Genomic DNA, 21,367 nt, shown 5'->3' with positions numbered 1-21,367 from the left:
GAGATGTTCGAGGAGCAGGTGCCACATACTTTTGGCCATTTAGTGTATTTAAGCAGTAAGGCCCAAGGGGGTCCACGCCTAAGGACTGTGCTTAGGGACGACGCATCGCAGAGTGCCTGGATTCAGCCATTAGTCGTGGTATATTGGCCAAATACCACAAACCCCCGAGGTATACGGTCTCAAACTCCCATGGTATACCGTCTCACATACCACTGCTGTCAGCCAATCAGCATTCTGGGCTGGAACCACCCAGGTTATAAACAACAATATATCTGGTCGTAACAGATTGAATGCTGGTGTCGCTGCTTGTCTGTGCGTGCATGAGTGTGTTCTTTTATCTATGCATTTTCTGTATGTGTTGCGTGTGTGTCGTCACACTTCACCCCACCAGCCCCCTCCAGACACAGAATATAGGACAGGACTTAGGGGACCTTCTCTCTCTTCCACTCGGATGGTTCTCCCTATAGGCCATGTTACATGTTAAAAGACAAAGTTAGCTAGCCAAACGGAGCTCTCTCTCACCACACACACACACACACACATCCAATAATAATTGGCCCCATCATCTTATTTTCAGTACAGGAGAAAGAACAGAAACATGTTTTGTTCCGAGATAAGTAGTAGAGAGGAAGAGGGAGAGATATAGCAGGAAAGGAGAGAGAGAGGGAGAGGGAAAGAGAAAGAGAGAGAGAGAGCCTCAGGTTGGACAGACAGGAGAGACAATTAGAACAGGACAGTCTGATCACCCTTCATCCTCACTCTACCTCCATCAGTGTCAAAGATACAGAGATCTCTGTCTCCGGGGCCCAAGAACAACCAGGAGGAAATGTGTGAACACGTAAAAGGCCCTTTCTACTGTCTGTGTGTGTGGGCTGAAGGGGTGTGTGTGTGCGTGCCTATGTGTGTCTGTCTGTCCGCCTGTCTCTCTGTGTGAATGTACATGCCTGTGTGATTCTCTCACCACCTCTAACCCCATCTCTCTCCATCTCTAACCCCATCTCTCTCCACCTCTCTCCATCTCTCCAGGTTTGACCTGTTGACCAACGGTGGGGCCAGTCTGACCCTGAGTTTCGAGCGGGCTCCGTTCCTGATACAGTACCGCACCGTGTGGATCCCCTGGAACGTCTTCTATGTCATGGACACCCTGGTCATGAAGAAGGTGAAATATAGTTGATAAAGATATTTCATTCAATGTAATTCTATTGAGTCTTATTGAATTCCATTGTATTTAATTTAATCATATTGAATATATTGAATTGTATTGAATCATATTGAATTGTATTGACTCACAGTGACTCATATTAAATTGTATTGACTCATATTGAATTGTATTTAATCATATTCAATTGTATTGAATTGTATTACTCATATTGAATTGTATTGACTCGTATTGAATTGTATTGACTCATCTTCAATCATATTGAATCGTATTGCAGGAGGAGAATGACATCCCCAGCTGTGACCTGAGTGGTTTCATCAGGCCCAGTCCTGTCATCGTGGCCTCTCCCCTCTCTACCTGCTTCAGGTCCTCACCAGAGGATGGGCCCATCATACCTGAGACACAGGTGAGACATACACATCATCATACACACATTATCATCATCATACACACATCATCATCGTACACGCATGATCATAATCATACACACATCATCATCATACACACATTATCATCATCATACACACATCATCATATATACATGATCATCATCATACACACATCATCATCATATATACAGTGGGGAGAACAAGTATTTGATACACTGCCGATTTTGCAGGTTTTCCTACTTACAAAGCATGTAGAGGTCTGTAATTTCTATCATGGGTACACTTCAACTATGAGAGACGGAATCTAAAACAAAAATCCAGAAAATCACATTGTATGATTTTTAAGTAATTAATTTGCATTTTATTGCATGACATAAGTATTTGATACATCAGAAAAGCAGATCTTAATATTTGGTACAGAAACCTTTGTTTGCAATTACAGAGATCATACGTTTCCTGTAGTTCTTGACCAGGTTTGCACACACTGCAGCAGGGATTTTGGCCCACTCCTCCATACAGATCTTCTCCAGATCCTTCAGGTTTCGGGGCTGTCGCTGGGCAATACGGACTTTCAGCTCCCTCCAAAGATTTTCTATTCGGTTCAGGTCTGGAGACTGGCTAGGCCACTCCAGGACCTTGAGATGCTTCTTACGGCGCCACTCCTTAGTTGCCCTGGCTGTGTGTTTCGGGTCGTTGTCATGCTGGAAGACCCAGCCACGACCCATCTTCAATGCTCTTACTGAGGGAAGGAGGTTGTTGGCCAAGATCTCGCGATACATGGCCCCATCCATCCTCCCCTCAATACGGTGCAGTCATCCTGTACCCTTTGCAGAAAAGCATCCCCAAAGAATGATGTTTCCACCTCCATGCTTCACGGTTGGGATGGTGTTCTTGGGGTTGTACTCATCCTTCTTCTTCCTCCAAACACGGCGAGTGGAGTTTAGACCAAAAAGCTCTATTTTTGTCTCATCAGACCACATGACCTTCTCCCATTCCTCCTCTGGATCATCCAGATGGTCATTGGCAAACTTCAGACGGGCCTGGACATGCGCTGGCTTGAGCAGGTGGACCTTGCGTGCGCTGCAGGATTTTAATCCATGACGGTGTAGTGTGTTACTAATGGTTTTCTTTGAGACTGTGGTCCCAGCTCTCTTCAGGTCATTGACCAGGTCCTGCCGTGTAGTTCTGGGCTGATAACTCACCTTCCTCATGATCATTGATGCCCCACGAGGTGAGATCTTGCATGGAGCCCCAGACCGAGGGTGATTGACTGTCATCTTGAACTTCTTCCATTTTCTAATAATTGCGCCAACAGTTGTTGCCTTCTCACCAAGCTGCTTGCCTATTGTCCTGTAGCCCATCCCAGCCTGTTGCATGTCTACAATTTTATCCCTGATGTCCTTATACAGCTCTCTGGTCTTGGCCATTGTGGAGAGGTTGGAGTCTGTTTGATTGAGTGTGTGGACAGGTGTCTTTTATACAGGTAACGAGTTCAAACAGGTGCAGTTAATACAGGTAATGAGTGGAGAACAGGAGGGCTTCTTAAAGAAAAACTAACAGGTCTGTGAGAGCCGGAATTCTTACTGGTTGGTAGGTGATCAAATACTTATGTCATGCAATAAAATGCAAATTAATTACTTAAAAATCATACAATGTGATTTTCTGGATTTTTGTTTTAGATTCCGTCTCTCACAGTTGAAGTGTACCTATGATAAAAATTACAGACCTCTACATGCTTTGTAAGTAGGAAAACCTGCAAAATTGTCAGTGTATCAAATACTTGTTCTCCCCACTGTACATTATCATCATCATACACACATCATCATCATACACACATCATCATCATATATACATTATCATCATCATACACACATCATCATCATATATACATTATCATCATCATACACACACTATCATAATCATACACACATCATCATCATACACACATTATCATCATCATACACACATTATCATCATCATATATACATTATCATCATCATACACACATCATCATCATACACACATTATCATCATCATACACACATCATCATCATATATACATTATCATAATCATACACATTATCATCATCATACACACATCATCATCATATATACATTATCATCATCATACACACATCATCATCATATATACATTATCATCATCATACACACATCATCATCATACACACATTATCATCATCATATATACATTATCATCATCATACACACATCATCATATATACACTATCATCATCATACACACACTATCATCATCATACACACATTATCATCATCATACACACATGATCATCATATATACATTATCATCATCATACACACACACTATCATCATCATACACACATGATCATCATCATACACACATGATCATCATCTTATATACATGATCATCATCATACACACACTATCATCATCATACACACATTATCATCATCTTATATACATTATCATCATCATACACACTATCATCATCATACACACATTATCATCATCATCATACACACATTATCATCATCATCATCATACACACATTATCATCACACACACATTATCATCATCATACACACATTATCATCACACACACACGATCAGAAACCCAGACTAGTTGTACTGAATACACACACGTTTCCACAAACGCGTTATACCTAAGACTCAAGTGAGGTGACAGAGGAGAAAGGATACATACAGTACATCAAACACCCACTGTACACACACCTCACAACACGGTCAGCTAGGGTTTGTCCAGTACATCAAACACCCACTGTACACACACCTCACAACACGGTCAGCTAGGGTTCGTCCAGTACATCAAACACCCACTGTACACACACCTCACAACACGGTCAGCTAGGGTTCGTCCAGTACATCAAACACCCACTGTACACACACCTCACAACACGGTCAGCTAGGGTTCGTCCAGTACATCAAACACCCACTGTACACACACCTCACAACACGGTCAGCTAGGGTTCGTCCAGTACATCAAACACCCACTGTACACACACCTCACAACACGGTCAGCTAGGGTTCGTCCAGTACATCAAACACCCACTGTACACACACCTCACAACACGGTCAGCTAGGGTTCGTCCAGTACATCAAACACCCACTGTACACACACCTCACAACACGGTCAGCTAGGGTTCGTCCAGTACATCAAACACCCACTGTACACACACCTCACAACACGGTCAGCTAGGGTTCGTCCAGTACATCAAACACCCACTGTACACACACCTCACAACACGGTCAGCTAGGGTTCGTCCAGTACATCAAACACCCACTGTACACACACCTCACAACACGGTCAGCTAGGGTTCGTCCAGTACATCAAACACTCACTGTACACACACCTCACAACACGGTCAGCTAGGGTTCGTCCAGTACATCAAACACCCACTGTACACACACCTCACAACACGGTCAGCTAGGGTTCGTCCAGTACATCAAACACCCACTGTACACACACCTCACAACACGGTCAGCTAGGGTTCGTCCAGTACATCAAACACCCACTGTACACACACCTCACAACACGGTCAGCTAGGGTTCGTCCAGTTCACTCTACTTCCAGCTCACTACCCCTCTATACAGACCCACCCAGTTCCCTCATCTGTTCAACTCTCCTGTTCAACTCATCTGTTCAACTCTCCTGTTCAACTCATCTATTCAACTCACCTGTTCAACTCTCCTGTTCAACTCTCCTGTTCAACTCTCCTGTTCAACTCTCCTGTTCAACTCACCTGTTCAACTCACCTGTTCAACTCACCTGTTCAACTCACCTGTTCAAGTCTCCTGTTCAACTTTCCTGTACAACTCTCCTGTTCAACTCACCTGTTCAACTCTCCTGTTCACCTCTTCTGTACTGGAGATGACATTTATGAATTTCCTGCCTGGGCTGTGGACAGTGGAATTATGACATTAACACGTCATGGTATTTTGCGGGAGTTGTTGTCCCACAACCAATCAGCATCCAGGATCCAAACAACTCGTTATCTAATGGCCCATAACACCCCACACTGCTTCACCCAAGCTTTACCGGGACCTCAAAAAGTACTTGAAGTGTAAAAGCACACCTTTAACAGCCCAGTGAATACAAGGTCTAGCGATTTTCTAACTGTTTGCACAGATGCTCTTTGTTTCTTTCAAAGAGGAGAAGCCTTGATGAAGAGAGTGAGCATTTAAATCCATGTATAGTGTTTCTAGCCGTGCCAGACACGGTGTGAATAAAGCTGATACAGGGGGCCAAACACATGTTTTATCTGCTCCAAATGAGTTCTCTCTCTCTCTCTCTCTCTCTCTCTCTCTCTCTCTCTCTCTCTCTCTCTCTCTCTCTCTCTCTCTCTCTCTCTCTCTCTCTCTCTCTCTCTCTATCTCTCTCTATCTCTCTCTATCTCTCTCTATCTCTCTCAACTCTCCTGTGCAGCCAGATAGACTTTGATACCTCTTGGCCCAACTTCTGTCTCCTCTTCTCTGGCACTCCTTCAGTCTAAAGCACTACTTTAATAAGGCTGTGTTCTGCACCATCAGCCAAACAATACACAAAGACATAAACAGACACACACAGATATAAACACACACAGACACACACAGACATAAACACATAAACACACACACAGACACACACAGATATAAACACACAGACATAAACAGACACACACAGACATAAACACACACAGATATAAACACACAGATATAAACACACAGATATAAACACACAGACATAAACACACACAGATATAAACACACAGATATAAACACACAGATATAAACACACAGATATAAACACACAGACATAAACATACACAGACATAAACACACACAGACATAAATGCACACAGACATACACACAGTAACACAAACACACACTGAGAAACGCAAGCAATCAGACACAGGCACACACACAATACACAGAAACACTCACAGACTCTCTCATACACACACAGAGACAAGCACACAGGAACAGGCATAGTGCCCCGGCCCAGCCAGTCCCCAAACGATCGGGTCCTGATTTGAATTAGTTCATGTTGTTATGAGCAGAACTATAAAGCCTCAGAGCTCGTGCAAGGAGAGGCGGATGGTGAAGGAGGTTAACGTTTTATAAAGGGACGCAGGGGTCGGACAGCTATACCCCAGGGGCCTTCACAAGGGGTGTGTGTGTGTGTGTGTGTGTGTGTGTGTGTGTGTGTGTGTGTGTGTGTGTGTGTGTGTGTGTGTGTGTGTGTGTGTGTGTGTGTGTGTGTGTGTGTGTGTGTGTGTGTGTGTGTGTGTGTGTCTGTGTGTCTGTGTGTGTGGGGGGGGGGTGAGGAAAGGAAAAACACAATTAAAGGAACCCAGCACTAACACGAAGCCGTACCAAAGCAGTCAGTCACAGAGAGCTGCTATAACCGGTAACAGACATGTCCACTAAGAATCCTCCTTGGAAGAGAACAGTCTTGCTGAGGAAAGTACTTTGTATTACACACACACACACACACACACACATACACACACACACTTGGCTGTCATGTGGCTTGGGGATAACGCGCTATTGTGTGCTCGCTGTTCCACAGAGGAGAAAGAATGAAAGCAGAAGACCAAATAAAGGTTAGCCAAGTGTGTTCAGTTGGAGCACAATGAGACAGTGGTTCTCAGTGTCTGGATGAAACCAATAGTCTAAATTCTTCAGGTCCCAGAACCCAATACATAGGGGTCGTTGTTACCGCTGGCGGGTTCTATTAACACAAAGGACCAGAAGAAAATAGTTTGGACAAGGTCACCCTGACGCGCTACACGTGGAACCCTCACAGAGTGATGACACTGGAGCACTTGATCGCTTTCCCATGTGTCAAACAGAAGAACAAACAGACAATCATAAATAGTGAAATATATTCAAATCAAAGTTGTAAGTTAAGCCTTAAGGTTTATCCCGGAGAAATACTGTAGAAAACCTTTTTTTTTCTCCCCAACCAAATATGGACACTTGGGTGAGACATTTGGCATGACTCTAAAATCCTCCTGCGTGGTGATTTGAGTTTAGATATTCCTTTTTAGAGATGTTTACACTATGTGATGTTGGTGCACACCAAATCCAGTCTGAGGTGGTAGCAGGGTCATGGGATTGACTGTAGCCTGCGGTTATTAGCTGAACACACATGCATACACACACACACACACACACACACACACACACACACACACACACACACACACACACACACACACACACACACACACACACACACACACACACACACACACACACACACACACACACACACACACACACACACACACACACACACACACACACACACACACACACACACACACACACACTGAGCTGCAGCCTTAGCTGTCTGTAACAGTTGATCTGGATACCAACAGTATAACAGTGCTATGTTTTCAGCCTATTAGTTTGGATAGAGTTAGTGTATTGGTTCAGGTGGTTTAGTGGATATTGCAGACATAGCTCTCTCTCATATCTCCTGGATTACTCTGAGTTGACGGATCCTTATCCAGATCAGACACAAACACACACACACACTCGCCTCTCCAGTCTCCACACCGTTCCCGTACAACATAAAACTGCACAGCCATGACATTACAAAAGTATGTACAAAGGTTTTATAGCAAAGGTTCTGTTGAGGTGTTTTATCCAATAAGATGGATTGGCAGTACTTGTGCCACCGTAGCTAACTATTGACCCAAGCCCAACCTATGGCATTATCCAATGTGTGTTATTAAAGGAGTGGTGGTTTTAAAGGGATACTTTGGGATGTTGGCAATGAGGTCCCAATCACGTAGTATCCCTTTAAGATACAGCTCTAGTCCATTACCCCCATAGCCATATGTTTTCATTACACTTCCCCTTTAATGGCGGGGGGCACTTCAAAATAAAGCACCCGTTTATTGTTTGATCTCGGCTCCGCTCATTAAACCCTTTAATGAATTACCAGTCGGTATTATTATATCCTGCAGTTAAAAAACTGTCCCCCTTCTAGATTGCAAAAGATAACACACACCAGAAAGCAGACACACCAGAAAGCAGACACACACACACACACACACACACCAGAAAGCACACACACACACACACACACCAGAAAGCAGACACACACACACACACACCAGAAAGCACACACACACACACACACACACCAGAAAGCAGACACACACACACACACCAGAGAAGATGTAATAACAGAGTGTTTCTATCAGGAGTTAGTTTAAAGCCAGGAGAAACATGCTCTTAGGCCAGACGTTGTAGTTAGAGCTAGCTGGGGAGACCAGGGTGGGGTCCCTTCGCTGGCGGACTGTGTTCAGGACACACACACATACTGTATGTGCAGACACACAGTTTACCCGAAAGAAAACACACCCGCCGCACAGGGTAATTAAGTCTGTGGTGACGGTGACACCGTCTGTGTGTGTGTGGGGGGGGGGGTCAACCCGTGGTGGCCTAGCCACTAAATCTTTACTAAATCTTTACCTTTTACCTTTCACTTTTTCCACCCTCAATTTGTTTTTCATTTTGATTGATTCCGTTGTCATTGGGCGACCATATTGGATATCATAGGCTTGTTGAGACCCATGTCAAAGCTTCCCTCCACCGAGATAACCCCTGCTTATGGTTATATGAAACAGCCTTCCATACGAGGACGGTCACTACGCTGAGAAAACAGGCCAGGGAGATCTCTCTCTCTATTTTCCTTCTTCCTTTCTCTCCAAATAGTTTTCACAGATGAATGAATAGCGTTCTTGCCTCCGTGTGACCTCTCCGTTCTCTTGTCACTTTGCCACACCACCCGGAGTGTAGCTGTACTGAGACTTTTCTGAACCCTTTCTGCTTTGATGTTCTCACTGAAAAGTGTTCAAAGATGACATTCTCCACTCCAGTCCTCTCAGGGTGTGCTAAGATGTACTAACCCTTCTTGACCCACTCTCCTTTGATGTGTCCCCCCCCAACAGGTCCTCCAGGAGGAGACGTCCATCCCGGGCAGCGACCTCAACCTGCTGTACTTGGGCAGCAGGGCGGCCGGCTACAAGCCTGTCCTCAAGGTCACCATGACCCAGGCCAGTGTGCCCTTCAACCTCATGAAGGTAGGGGCTTTCTTCTTTAGGTGCAACTAAATTGTGACTGGCATTGCTATCTCCATAGGTCTTGTAGGTCTTACAATACAGCCCAAAATACAGTGAATCGATGTTTTTGGATTAATTTGCTAACAGAAAACCAAGGCTACAATTTATTTTGATGTCAAATGCCTTTTGAGTGCGAAATGTACAGTCAGTCTTGCCCTAGCTGGCCATTGTAATGCCCGTCTGAAAATGTGTTTATTCCATAATCTATTCCAGGTGCACCTGATGGTGGCGGTGGTGGGGCGTCTGTTCCAGAAGTGGTTCCCTGCCCAGCCCAACCTCTCCTACACCTTCATCTGGGACAAGACAGACGCTTACAACCAGAAGGTCTACGGCTTGTCTGAGGCAGTCGGTGAGTACTGTGGAGCAGGCCAAAGTACGCTACGAGTTAAAGGGAAATGTAAAGCATGTTCAACTTCATATTCATCATCTCCGGCACCAACCCAACATCAACGTGTGTTCTAGGTTTTGTGGGGAAAAGATAGAGGGAGATAAATGTTTCAAATGACGTCATCGGTGTGCAGCATGTGCTTTTAACCAATTGCCTACTAATTGCTTCCTAATTGTCTGCTAATTGGTTGATGATGTCATTGGAAACACTTGTCTTCCTCTATTTTCTTCACTACCCAACATAGCAAGGTGCCATTTTCACACGTGTTGATGTTGGGGCGGTGCTGGAGATGATGAATATCAAGTTGAAACATTTAGAAATGTCCCTTTAAGGTTGATTTGTCCCCAAAGGACAGTTCCTCTTAGGCATGAAAGGTGACCGGCAGACACACATACTATTTCTTCAGTGAAGCTATCGTACGGCGTACTCCTTTGTCCGCCTTTCCTAAGCCCGTGTAGAGCACATACATTACATTTGCCTTTTGCTTAAACAGCTCTTTGTAAATGCTCAGGGAGTCCCTAACAGGCTGCTGTCAAAGAACTGACTTCACTCAGATGTGTGGGCTGAACGGTTAAGGAAGTGTTTTGGTCTAATACAGCACGTTGAGGCCTTCAGATCAGCCTGTGTGATGTCTGTCTTCACGATGATATGCTAATGCGTTCCACACAAAACACAACTGCTGCTTTTGGTCGTTCTTCACTTTTTTCTTCCGGTGTTTTCTTTTCACATGTGTGTGATAACTCTACGACACAAAGACCAACGCAGAGAGGAATAACATTGTTCTTGTATTTGCACGCACTCACTCACTCACGCACGCACGCACACACACACGCACGCACACACACACACACACACACACACACACACACACACACACACACACACACACACACACACACACACACACACACACACACACACACACACACACACACACACACACACACACACACACACACACTCTCTCAGCTTTCTGAAGGTCATGGCAAAAGGTGTGGCTTCCTTCTAAATAAAATACAGCTGGGGGGTGCAGCTTCTTCTGGAGACCGTTGATGGTTGAGCTCACAATGAAATCCCTAAACACACTTGTCACCCTACGCTCAAGCTGTTTCACTCCGAGTCCCTGACAGGCAGGCAGACAGGCAGCGGCTTGTTATTTTCAGTCCTGGGGGATTGGGGAGGGAGGGAAAGGAAGTTGGCCAGTGTAAAACTACCCATGTGTCTCTCATATGTAAATAAATACAAAATGACCGCCTCTACATAAACAAACTGTTAGACGGTGTAGACGCTGCAGGGTTATTATTGTTGAGTCTAATGTATTATTGCTTTGCCATGAAGGAAGAGATAGGAGAAGGAATAGGAGGGTGTGATTAGAAATGGCCCAGGCCCAAGTCATATTGATTGATTGTGTTTTCACCTTCTAACCTCCCCTTCGTCAGCATTCGTTTTTTTTCCAATTGCATTACGCCCTGTCTGGTAATTTGGCCTGCGCCATTATTGATCCATCAGAGGGGGGTTGGTCGTAATGTGATCGGCTGAAGACAGATCGGAGTTTAAAAAGAGCTGTAAGAAGATGGTTATCATGTTTGGGAAAGTTATATTATTACAAACTGAGTGGAGGTGTTGAGATATGACGGCAGAGATGAATTGTACTTGTGTAAGACGACTAATTAGAGTCCCTCGACAAAAAAAATAATAATACCAACAACATTGTCTAGGCTTGTACTTGTCGTTAGTCAGTTGGAGTGTTGTCATTAACAGTGTCTGTGCTAACCCGATCCCCTCCTTCCTGTTCCTGTTGTAGTGTCAGTGGGTTTTGAGTACGAGTCGTGTCTGGACTTGATCCTGTGGGAGAAGAGGACAGCTACACTGCAGGGCTATGAGCTGGACGCGTCCAACATGGGAGGCTGGACGCTGGACAAACACCATATACTGGATATCCAGAACGGTAGGAACATGACTGCACACACACACACACACACACACACACACACACACACACACACACACACACACACACACACACACACACACACACACACACACACACACACACACACACACACACACACACACCAAGCACACATGCGTGTACCTCCCCCCACACACACAAACAAACTCACATTTACACACATGCACACACACTGACTCATCACCAATGACTGTATATATGAGCCATCAATCATGTGACAATATTCTTTCCTATGTGAAGACTCAATATCGCAATGAAGCCAAATGAAGTCTGTTAAGAAGGCGTCTCATGGAGACCTAACATGCACAGTTTGAACTAGTCCAGGAAGTGACGTTGCAGGCTAGCTCAGTGCTGCCCCCTCTCATTGAGTAACTCAAGTTGAAGGCCGACCGGAGTACTGCAGGCTGCCATTAGCTTCTAAATTATCCTTATAACTGCGATTTTAAAATAACATCTGATGCATTAGAAGCAATTATTGGTGCCATGATTGTTTTCGGAAAAACGTTTCATTTCCAGGAATATTGACCACGAAGGAGGATCCTGTTTTCTGCTAACAATGCCTGCAGTACCACAGTCGGCGTTTGAACTTCAGTGAGAAGGAGCCGTCTTTCTCCTCTGCTCGTCACACACGTACAGATTCCCCCACCACCTCTACCTCCAGCTTAATGCCTATCCTGCAGCCGTAACTCTAATTCATGCCTTATTCACCTTTACAAGCTACCTAAGTGGTCCTTCTCAACAGATTTACACAGGGCTTATCGTTATTCGCTGACATAAGCTTGTTAAACAGGAAGCTCAACGGCACATCAATTACAGGTGCTATCTATCGTACAGACACGGTGAGGAGCTTTAACAACACTAAGGCACATCACAGTAGACAGGAATGAATCAGTGTGTGTGTGTGTGTGTGTGTGTGTGTGTGTGTGTGTGTGTGTGTGTGTGTGTGTGTGTGTGCGTGCGTGCGTGCGTGCGTGCGTGCGTGCGTGCGTGCGTGCGTGCGTGCGTGCGTGCGTTGCGTGCGTGCGTGCGTGCGTGCGTGCGTGCGTGCGTGCGTGCGTGCGTGCGTGCGTGCGTGCGTGCGTGCGTGCGTGCGTGCGTGCGTGCGTGCGTGCGTGCGTGCGTGCGTGCGCCTGTAAGCCACAACAGGGGCTGACTGACGACAGATCTCGTCTAGCACTCATGTTAATGTATACACTGCTAACCAAACGAAGAGCATCATCGACTTATCTGTCAGAGCGACCTTGATGGAGAGAGAGAGATACTTGGCAGCCGAAACGTTTACGGGCCACCATGTCATCAACAAGACATCAGACAGGCTGTGATGTATGCCAGCCATGCCACGCTCTACCCTGACCAGTGATACTTCAACAGGAGAAACAGAGGGGAAGAGATGGCAGAGAGAGAGAGGGATGGGGAGAAATAGAGAGGGGAGGAAGGAAAGAGATGGAGGGGAACAGGTAGAGAGAGAGGGATGGGGTGAAATAGAGAGGGGAGGAAGGAAAGAGATGGAGGGGAACAGGTAGAGAGAGAGGGATGGGGTGAAATAGAGAGGGGAGGAAGGAAAGAGATGGAGGGAAAGAGGTAGAGGGAGAGGAGGGAGGAGAGAGGGTTAAGTATCCTTAACACATACTGTATGTCTAAAACCCTTAAAGAAGGTAAAGACCGGTCAGGAGAGGATGTGTTCATAAGTGAATGTGTAGCAAAACCCCCACACACCATCCCCTTATCCTCAACTCCCAGACCGCCAACCCACATCCACATCCTAAAAAACAGAAACCATTAGTTGGAACGAGTGTGGGTACGGCCCGGGACGCCTCAGCTTCCCCCCAGCGTTTAAATCAGATAAACGACTGAAGTTTGACGTGCGTCGACTTTTCAAACTGACGCGTGACTTAATTGAATCAGCCCCATTGTCGAGACGACCAAACGACCATGACAGGAGTGGGAGAGATAAGATCAGCTCAGACCGGGACAGGGACGGGCGTCCGCTAGATTTGCCTGTCATAAATACCCTCCCAGACAGACTCTTAACAGAGTCAATGTCTATAACAAACACCCACATTGGATGTCCATAAGGACAGAGGGGATAATGGTGGTTCCTAGTGAAGGCCCAATCTACCAGAGTAATGAGGCTATCACTGCTATCTGGGATCCTTGGGACGTGTGCTACCCTAAACCCTGACCCTAACCTTAACCCTTACCTATCCTTAATCCTTTTCAATTTCAATGGGGTAGGGACATCCCAAAGATCCAACTGGGATTTTGTGAAAACCAGGGAATTTATTGAACATATCTGGAATTTTGCGTTATTTATTTAACCTTTATTTAACTAGGGCAAGTCAGTTAAGAGCAAATTATTTTTTACAATGACGGCCTACACCGGCCAAACCCGGACGAAGCTGGGCCAATTGTCCGCCGCCCTATGGGACTCCCAATCATGGCCGGTTGTGACACAGCCTGGATACGAACCAGGGTGTCTGTAGTGACGCCTCTTGCACTGAGATGCAGTGCCTTAGACCGCTGCGCCGCTCGGGAGCCCCAGTACATATATAGTATATGACTTTAGCTTCATTAAAACGTTATAATCTACACTCTTTTTTAATGTGACCCATGACCCTAAACTGATGATTAAACTGAACGTTCCTTCATAACTACTCAAGTTTATAGTTTATACCAACAGAGTTAGGAAAAGGAGTGCACTTTTATGGAACTTTTAGGAAAAGGAGTGAACTTTTACTACTCTCTGTAGACTTACTGTATGGAAAAGATTATCCCACTGCTATGAACAGTAGAGTCGGTTGGAAATAGTTGTAGCTATTGTAGTAGGAGCCAAAAGGCCTGCAGAATGAATGCATGGTTATGGGAAGTCCTGGACTTATTGAAGTTTAGTTAGAAAACGGCCAACCTTCAACCATCCGACGGCATGTTTGACATTACAGTCCTGTAGCAGACGCTCGTATTCAGTCACTCACATTCTGCACTCACCAAACCGAAGCTCAATGACAAAATACTGTCTAAAAAATACTGCAAATGTGTCACAAGCAAGTGGCTTCAGTAACTAGCTGCAGCGATCAAAGCCATAGACATTATTCTGAATATTCACAATGCTGAGGGGGAAGCAAAGGAGCAGTCTGAGAATGACAAAAGTGTCTGGTATTGAATACAGGCTATGTAGTAGTGTGAGTAAAAATCTGGCTGAAGGACATTGATGCGCTGAATCCTAATTGCTGTTAAACGCTTCCCCTCCGTTCATTCTCTGGTTCACACACATTAACTCACAATGCTCGTAGCCCGCTACAAAACACACACAAAGCTAATGAACGTATAATCACGTGTCCGGTTGTTTGGTTGTCGGGGGCGATCGTCGTCAGGCAGGCTCAGGTTGCCGGGGCGGTGGTGTAGGAGGTACAGGGAGTGTTTAGGGGGTCTTGCTCTTTCAGCCATCCAGCTCTTTAGTGACACTAAGCCTTTTTTCACCTCTCCGGCTTAGTCCCAGCTGTCTGAGGGAATTCCGCTAGTCTTTCATCTCACACACACACACACAAACACACACAAACCCGCATACACGAACACACACATGCATACACACAGGCATACACACACACATACGAACACACTACACAAACAGTTGGCAGTTTGACCCAGACCCAACACCCCCACTCTCCCACCCGCCTCTGGGTCCCAGTTAGTCACCCCTCTCCTTATCTCCCTTTTCCAAGACCCCCAAACACGCACATACACACACTCACTCCCCCTCGAAACACACACACCTACTACCCCAACCACTCCATTACAACCCCATATCTCTAACTCCCTCCCTGGCCCTTTGATTGGCCCCATTACTCCATCAGCTAGCACAGCAATCAGACCCCATTACTGGGGCATCTCAGCCAGCCTCCTACTCACAGGACACTGGACCTCCATTACTGCTCTGTAGCCCCAACATGGCCACCACAACACAGTTCCTGTCCATCAGTCCTTCAGTCCACCTACTAGGACAGGACACTGTACTGCTCTGTTGCTCCAAAATGGCCGCCACAACACAGGTTCTGTCCTTCAGTCCTTTAGTCCACCTACTAGGACACAGATAGGACACTGGACCTGCGTCACTGCTCTACAGAGCCAAAAAGGCTGCCACAATACAGTTGTTTTGTGATATGTACATTTTAAGTTGAATGCATTTGGAACTATCTACATTGGCCAGTCCAAAAATACTTTTTGAATTCTGTCATGGAAATAAATGTATTTCCTATTACCAAGTGATTTACGGCTTCTTTGCCTTTAGTTTTCCATGTGGACCAATTTATCGGTGAATTCTGAAAAGTTATCCAAGGATTGTTCCATAAGGTTGTGTTTCTAGGGAGTGATATTGGTTCTTGTAGAATACTTTCATTTTCTTCCATGTGGTTCTAGTGTTCTTAACTATACTGTTGTTTATGTGGTTGTAATGACATCCTTGTCGTTGTTAGTCTCTGTCTTCTTCCCGTGGCCACAGGAAGTGTGTCATATATCACAGTACAATGGCAGCGGGCACACTAGCCTTCTTCTCCTTCCCTCCATCTCTCCCTCCTTCATCCCTCCTTCCCAATGTCCTCTATCTGTCACCACATCCATCAAATTACCAGTCATCCCTCTCTCTAAATCCCCAGGGCTTTCACTCGGCGAGAACTTGAGCCCTCACAACAGCGATGTGTGTGTTAGTGTGTGTGGGTCTCGTGCGTGTCACTGCACTACACACCCAGATCAGACACACCGACTAACAGATCCCTCTCACTGTGAGATTGCTGTCCAGATATTTGTTTCCTTGAAAAATGCTTTCATATGCATCGATTTATTTCAATCTGCGAGCAGCTTCTAGTATTTCTCCCTCTGCAGTGATATCTGAATCAGAGCCTGTTGTGCTTTCTGGTTTATATCACACATGCATGTACACACACACACACACACACAACACACACACACTCATTATGTCACCCCCCGCTGGATGGACATGTAAGAAGTGTTGGCCAGCAGCAGTAAAGTGATAGACGACCACATCACAGCTTTCTCCTCGTAGACTATCATTACCACACATCTTTCATCAGACATCTCCTCTTACGTAAGGCCGCTAGGAATCCAGGAATCTGTCAGTCGCTCGACAGTTTAGAAGGAGGGGAAAGAGAGGGAGGAGAGGGAGAAGAGAGAGATGGGCGAGATGAAGCCACAGCTTTCGCTTTTTTTTTTCCCCCTCCGTCAGGCTGTTCCATCCTTTCAACTTCCTGTCTGCCGGCTTCAAAGCCCTGATTGGCCCTCAAACACTTCCTGTGTCGACGATGTCTTCCTTCCTGTGTCACAAACACCAATGTGTTCTCTAAGTAGATTCACAACTTGACACTCCCCCCCGTCCCCCCCATCTCTCTTTTACTCGTTTTTTCAATCCCCTCTTCTGCCTAGCCAGCCTCTTCTCCAGTGGGCCTGCAGGTCCAGATAAGCATAGTGTTTGGCAGCCATTATTATGTCCATCCGGCATCTGCAACCACGGCAGGTCTCTCAGGGGAAGCAGTGATGTCTGTAATCTGAAAGACAGCATTCATGGACAGGGGAAAAAGAAGCACTCTACTTTCCGAGTGTGCCACTACCCATCTCACCCTGTAGACTCCAGACATCTCTCACACGAACTCATTCTCAATATTTAATTCTCTGTCATTCCCTTTTTCCTGGTCCTGTGTGTTTTGGCAGCACTCTCACACACATGAAACTACGTAAAGGCAGTAGGAGGCAGGTGTTTTTACACACACACACACCTTTTCTCTCATAGCCTACATACACACTAACACACATATTCTCCCGTGTCCTCGTACCGACCATCTCGTCTCTGATTGGTTGGGAGCGTGTTATGTGGTGACGGAAGACCCTGGAGTGGTGAAACCCTGTGATGTCCCCCCCCCCTTCCTATGGGCCTGTCTCCCCCCCTCTCTCCATCTCCCCCCTCTCTCTCTTACTCTCCTCCTTTCATCTCTCCTTATCAGGCCTATTCAGAGGCCTGTGGTGCTGTAGCTCCAGCAGCCAGCTCAGCAGGTGGGCCTCACTACCCACAATCCCACTGGAGTCCTTGGCACCTGGGGAAGCCGGGGGCGCCTCGTTCTCATTCCCCCATTTTAAACTCTCCACCTCTCGCTCCCTTTCCTTGGCCGCGTCATTTATTGTAGTGTCTCACTTTAGTAAGCTGTTATTGTTTTCCAAAATCAGACAAAAAAACACTTGGTTCGGTTGTGTTGACGTCAGAAGAGCTGGAGACAGTCAAACTCTTTCAGAGACCAAGCAAGCACCACAGGGAAGCTCTTATAGCCATTACCTAGATGAAGCTCTTATAGCCATTACCTAGATTAAGCTTTTATAGCCATTACTGTCACGATCGTCATCAGGGTGGAAATGACCTGACCAAGGTGCAGCGTGGTGAGCGTATATTTATTTTTATTATGAATGTCGCCAACAAAAACAAGAAACAACAAAAACGAACGTGAAGCTGACAAGGGCTATACAGGCCACTAACACTGTCACGTTCTGACCTTTATTTCCTTTGTTTTGTCTTTATTTAGTATGGTCAGGGCGTGAGTTGGGGTGGGCAGTCTATGTGTGTATTTCTATGTTTTACTATTTCTGTGTTTGGCCTGATATGGTTCTCAATCAGAGGCAGGTGTTTTGTGTTGTCTCTGATTGGGAACCATATTTAGGTAGCCTGTTTTGTGTTGGGTTTTGTGGGTGGTTGTCTTCAGTCTTCGTGTGTCTGCACCAGACAGTACTGTTTAGGTTTTTTCACATTTGTTGTTTTTTTTGTATTTTGAGTGTTCACTTTTATTAAATCAAGATGAACAATTACCACGCTGCACATTGGTCCTCCGATCCTTCTAATTTCTCCTCCTCAGACGAGGAGGAAGACGAAAGCCGTTACAAACACAGACAACTACCCACAACTCAGGTGGAAAAACAGGCTGCCTAAGTATGATTCCCAATCAGAGACAACGATAGACAGCTGTCCCTGATTGAGAACCATTGTCACGTTCCTGACCTATTTATGTTAGTTTTTGTGTGTTAGTTGGTCAGGACGTGAGGTTGGGTGGGCATTCTATGTTTTCTGTTTCTGTGTTGGTTTTGGGTTGCCTGGTATGGCTCTTAATTAGAGGCAGGTGTTTGGCGTTCCTCTAATTAAGAGTCATATTTAGGTAGGCGTTGTCACAGTGTTCGTTGTGGGTGATTGTCTCCTGTGTCAGTGTTTGTCGCACCATACGGGACTGTTACGGTTTGTTCATTTCATGTAGGCTATTTTTCCCTGTTCGTGCGTTCTCGTGTTTATGTATGTTCGTCGTTCAGGTCTGTCTACTTTCGTTTTGTTATTTTGTATCATTATCAAGTATAGTTCGTTTTTGTCTTGTCTTTAATAAATATAATGTGTTCACAACCCGCTGCGCCTTGGTTCCCTCACTACTCCTCCTTTTCGGTAGAAGAGGAGGAGGACCGCCGTTACAGAATCACCCACCACGCTAAGACCAAGCGGCAAGGGAAAAATAAACGGAGTAAGGGACAGGAGAAAAACAAGGATTTCTGGACATGGGAGCAGATAATGAATGGAGAAGGTCCCTGGGCTAAGGCAGGAGAAAATCGCCGTTCCCAGGAAGAGAGGGAGGCAGCTAAAGCCCAGGAGCGGTGGTTTGAGGAGGCAGCAAGGAGACGTGGCTGGAAGCCCGAAAAGCCATGGGAACAGGTGGAGGCACTGAGGAGAGCAGAGGCTACCGAGGAGAGGAACCGGAGCTATGAGGGAACGCGTCTGGCACGGAAGCCAAAAAAGCCCGTGAGTAATTCCCAAAAATTTCTTGGGGGGGGGCTAGGAGATAGTGGGCCAAGGGCAGGTAGGAGACCTGCGCCCACTTCCCAGGCTTACCGTGGAGAGCGGGAGTACGGGCAGGCGCCGTGTTACGCAGTAGAGCGCACGGTGTCTCCTGTACGAGTGCATAGCCCAGTGCGGGTTATTCCACCTCCCCGCACTGGTAGGGCTAGATTGGGTATTGAGCCAGGTGTCATGAGGCCGGCTCAACGCGTCTGGTCTCCAGTGCGTCTCCTCGGGCCGGCATACATGGCACCTGCCTTACGCATGGTTTCTCCGGTTCGCCTACATAGCCCGGTGCGGGTTATTCCACCTCCCCGCACTGGTCGGGCAACCGGGGGTATTCAACCAGGTAAGGTTGGGCAAGCTCAATGCTCAAGAGTGCCAGTACGCCTCCACGGTCCGGTATTTCCGGCACCACCTCCCCGCCCCAGCCTGGTACCTACAGTGTCTACACTACGCACTAGGCTACCAGTGCGTATCCTGAGCCCTGTTCCTCCTCCACGCACTCTCCCTGTAGTGCGTGTATCTAGCCCGGTGCCTCCAGTTCCGGCCCCACGCACTAAGCTACCAGTGCGTCTCCAGAGCCCTGTACACACTGTTTCTTCTCCCCCTACTAATCCTGATGTGCTTGCCCTCAGCCCGGTGTCACCAGTGCCGGTACCTCGCACCAGGTATAGAGTGGGCTTTGAGAGTCCAGTGTGCCCTGTCCCTGCTCCCCGCACTAGTAGGAAGGTGCTTATCATTAGCACGGTGCCTCCAGTTCCGGCACCACGCACCAGGTCTACAGTGCGCCGTATCCGGCCAGAGCCATCCGTCTCACCAGCGCCATCTGAGCCATCCGTCTCCCCAGCGCCATCTGAGCCATCCGTCTCCCCAGCGCCATCTGAGCCATCCGTCTCCCCAGCGCCATCTGAGCCATCCGTCTCCCCAGCGCCATCTGAGCCATCCGTCTCCCCAGCGCCATCTGAGCCATCCGTCTGCCAGGAGCCTGCAAAGCCGCCCGTCTGCCATGAGCCTGCAAAGCCGCCCGTCTGCCATGAGCCTACAGAGCCATCCGCCAGACAGGAGCCGCTAGAGCCGTCAGCCAGACAGGAGCCGCTAGAGCCGCCCGCCAGACAGGATCTGCCAGAGCCGCCAACTAGACAGGATCTGCCAGAGCCGCCAACTAGACAGGATCTGCCAGAGCCGCCAACCAGACAGGATCTGCCAGAGCCGCCAACCAGACAGGATCTGCCAGAGCCGCCAACCAGACAGGATCTGCCAGAGCCGCCAACCAGACAGGATCTGCCAGAGCCGCCAACCAGACAGGATCTGCCAGAGCCGCCAACCAGACAGGATCTGCCAGAGCCGCCAACCAGACAGGATCTGCCAGAGCCGTCAGAGAGCCATGAGCAGCCAGAGCCGTCAGAGAGCCATGAGCAGCCAGAGCCGTCAGAGAGCCATGAGCAGCCAGAG

At 46.9% G+C, this 21,367-nt stretch overlaps 1 protein-coding gene across 9 annotated transcripts in view; it reads left to right on the top strand.

The window, feature by feature from the left end:
• LOC139566926 (teneurin-3) overlaps window positions 1-21,367 on the top strand; it is a 248,776-nt gene that overhangs the window by 177,251 nt on the left and 50,158 nt on the right. For all 9 annotated transcript variants that reach the window (XM_071388307.1, XM_071388305.1, XM_071388304.1 and 6 more), the window contains 5 exons: window positions 1,027-1,159; window positions 1,437-1,565; window positions 9,518-9,649; window positions 9,902-10,037; window positions 11,881-12,024. In XM_071388307.1, the coding sequence (XP_071244408.1) occupies window positions 1,027-1,159; window positions 1,437-1,565; window positions 9,518-9,649; window positions 9,902-10,037; window positions 11,881-12,024 (674 nt within the window). The remainder of the gene's footprint in view (window positions 1-1,026; window positions 1,160-1,436; window positions 1,566-9,517; window positions 9,650-9,901; window positions 10,038-11,880; window positions 12,025-21,367) is intronic.

The sequence above is a fragment of the Salvelinus alpinus genome, chromosome 39 (assembly GCF_045679555.1).
Source record: "Salvelinus alpinus chromosome 39, SLU_Salpinus.1, whole genome shotgun sequence".
NCBI lineage: Eukaryota > Metazoa > Chordata > Actinopteri > Salmoniformes > Salmonidae > Salvelinus > Salvelinus alpinus.
This window is presented reverse-complemented; position numbering and strand designations above follow the sequence as displayed.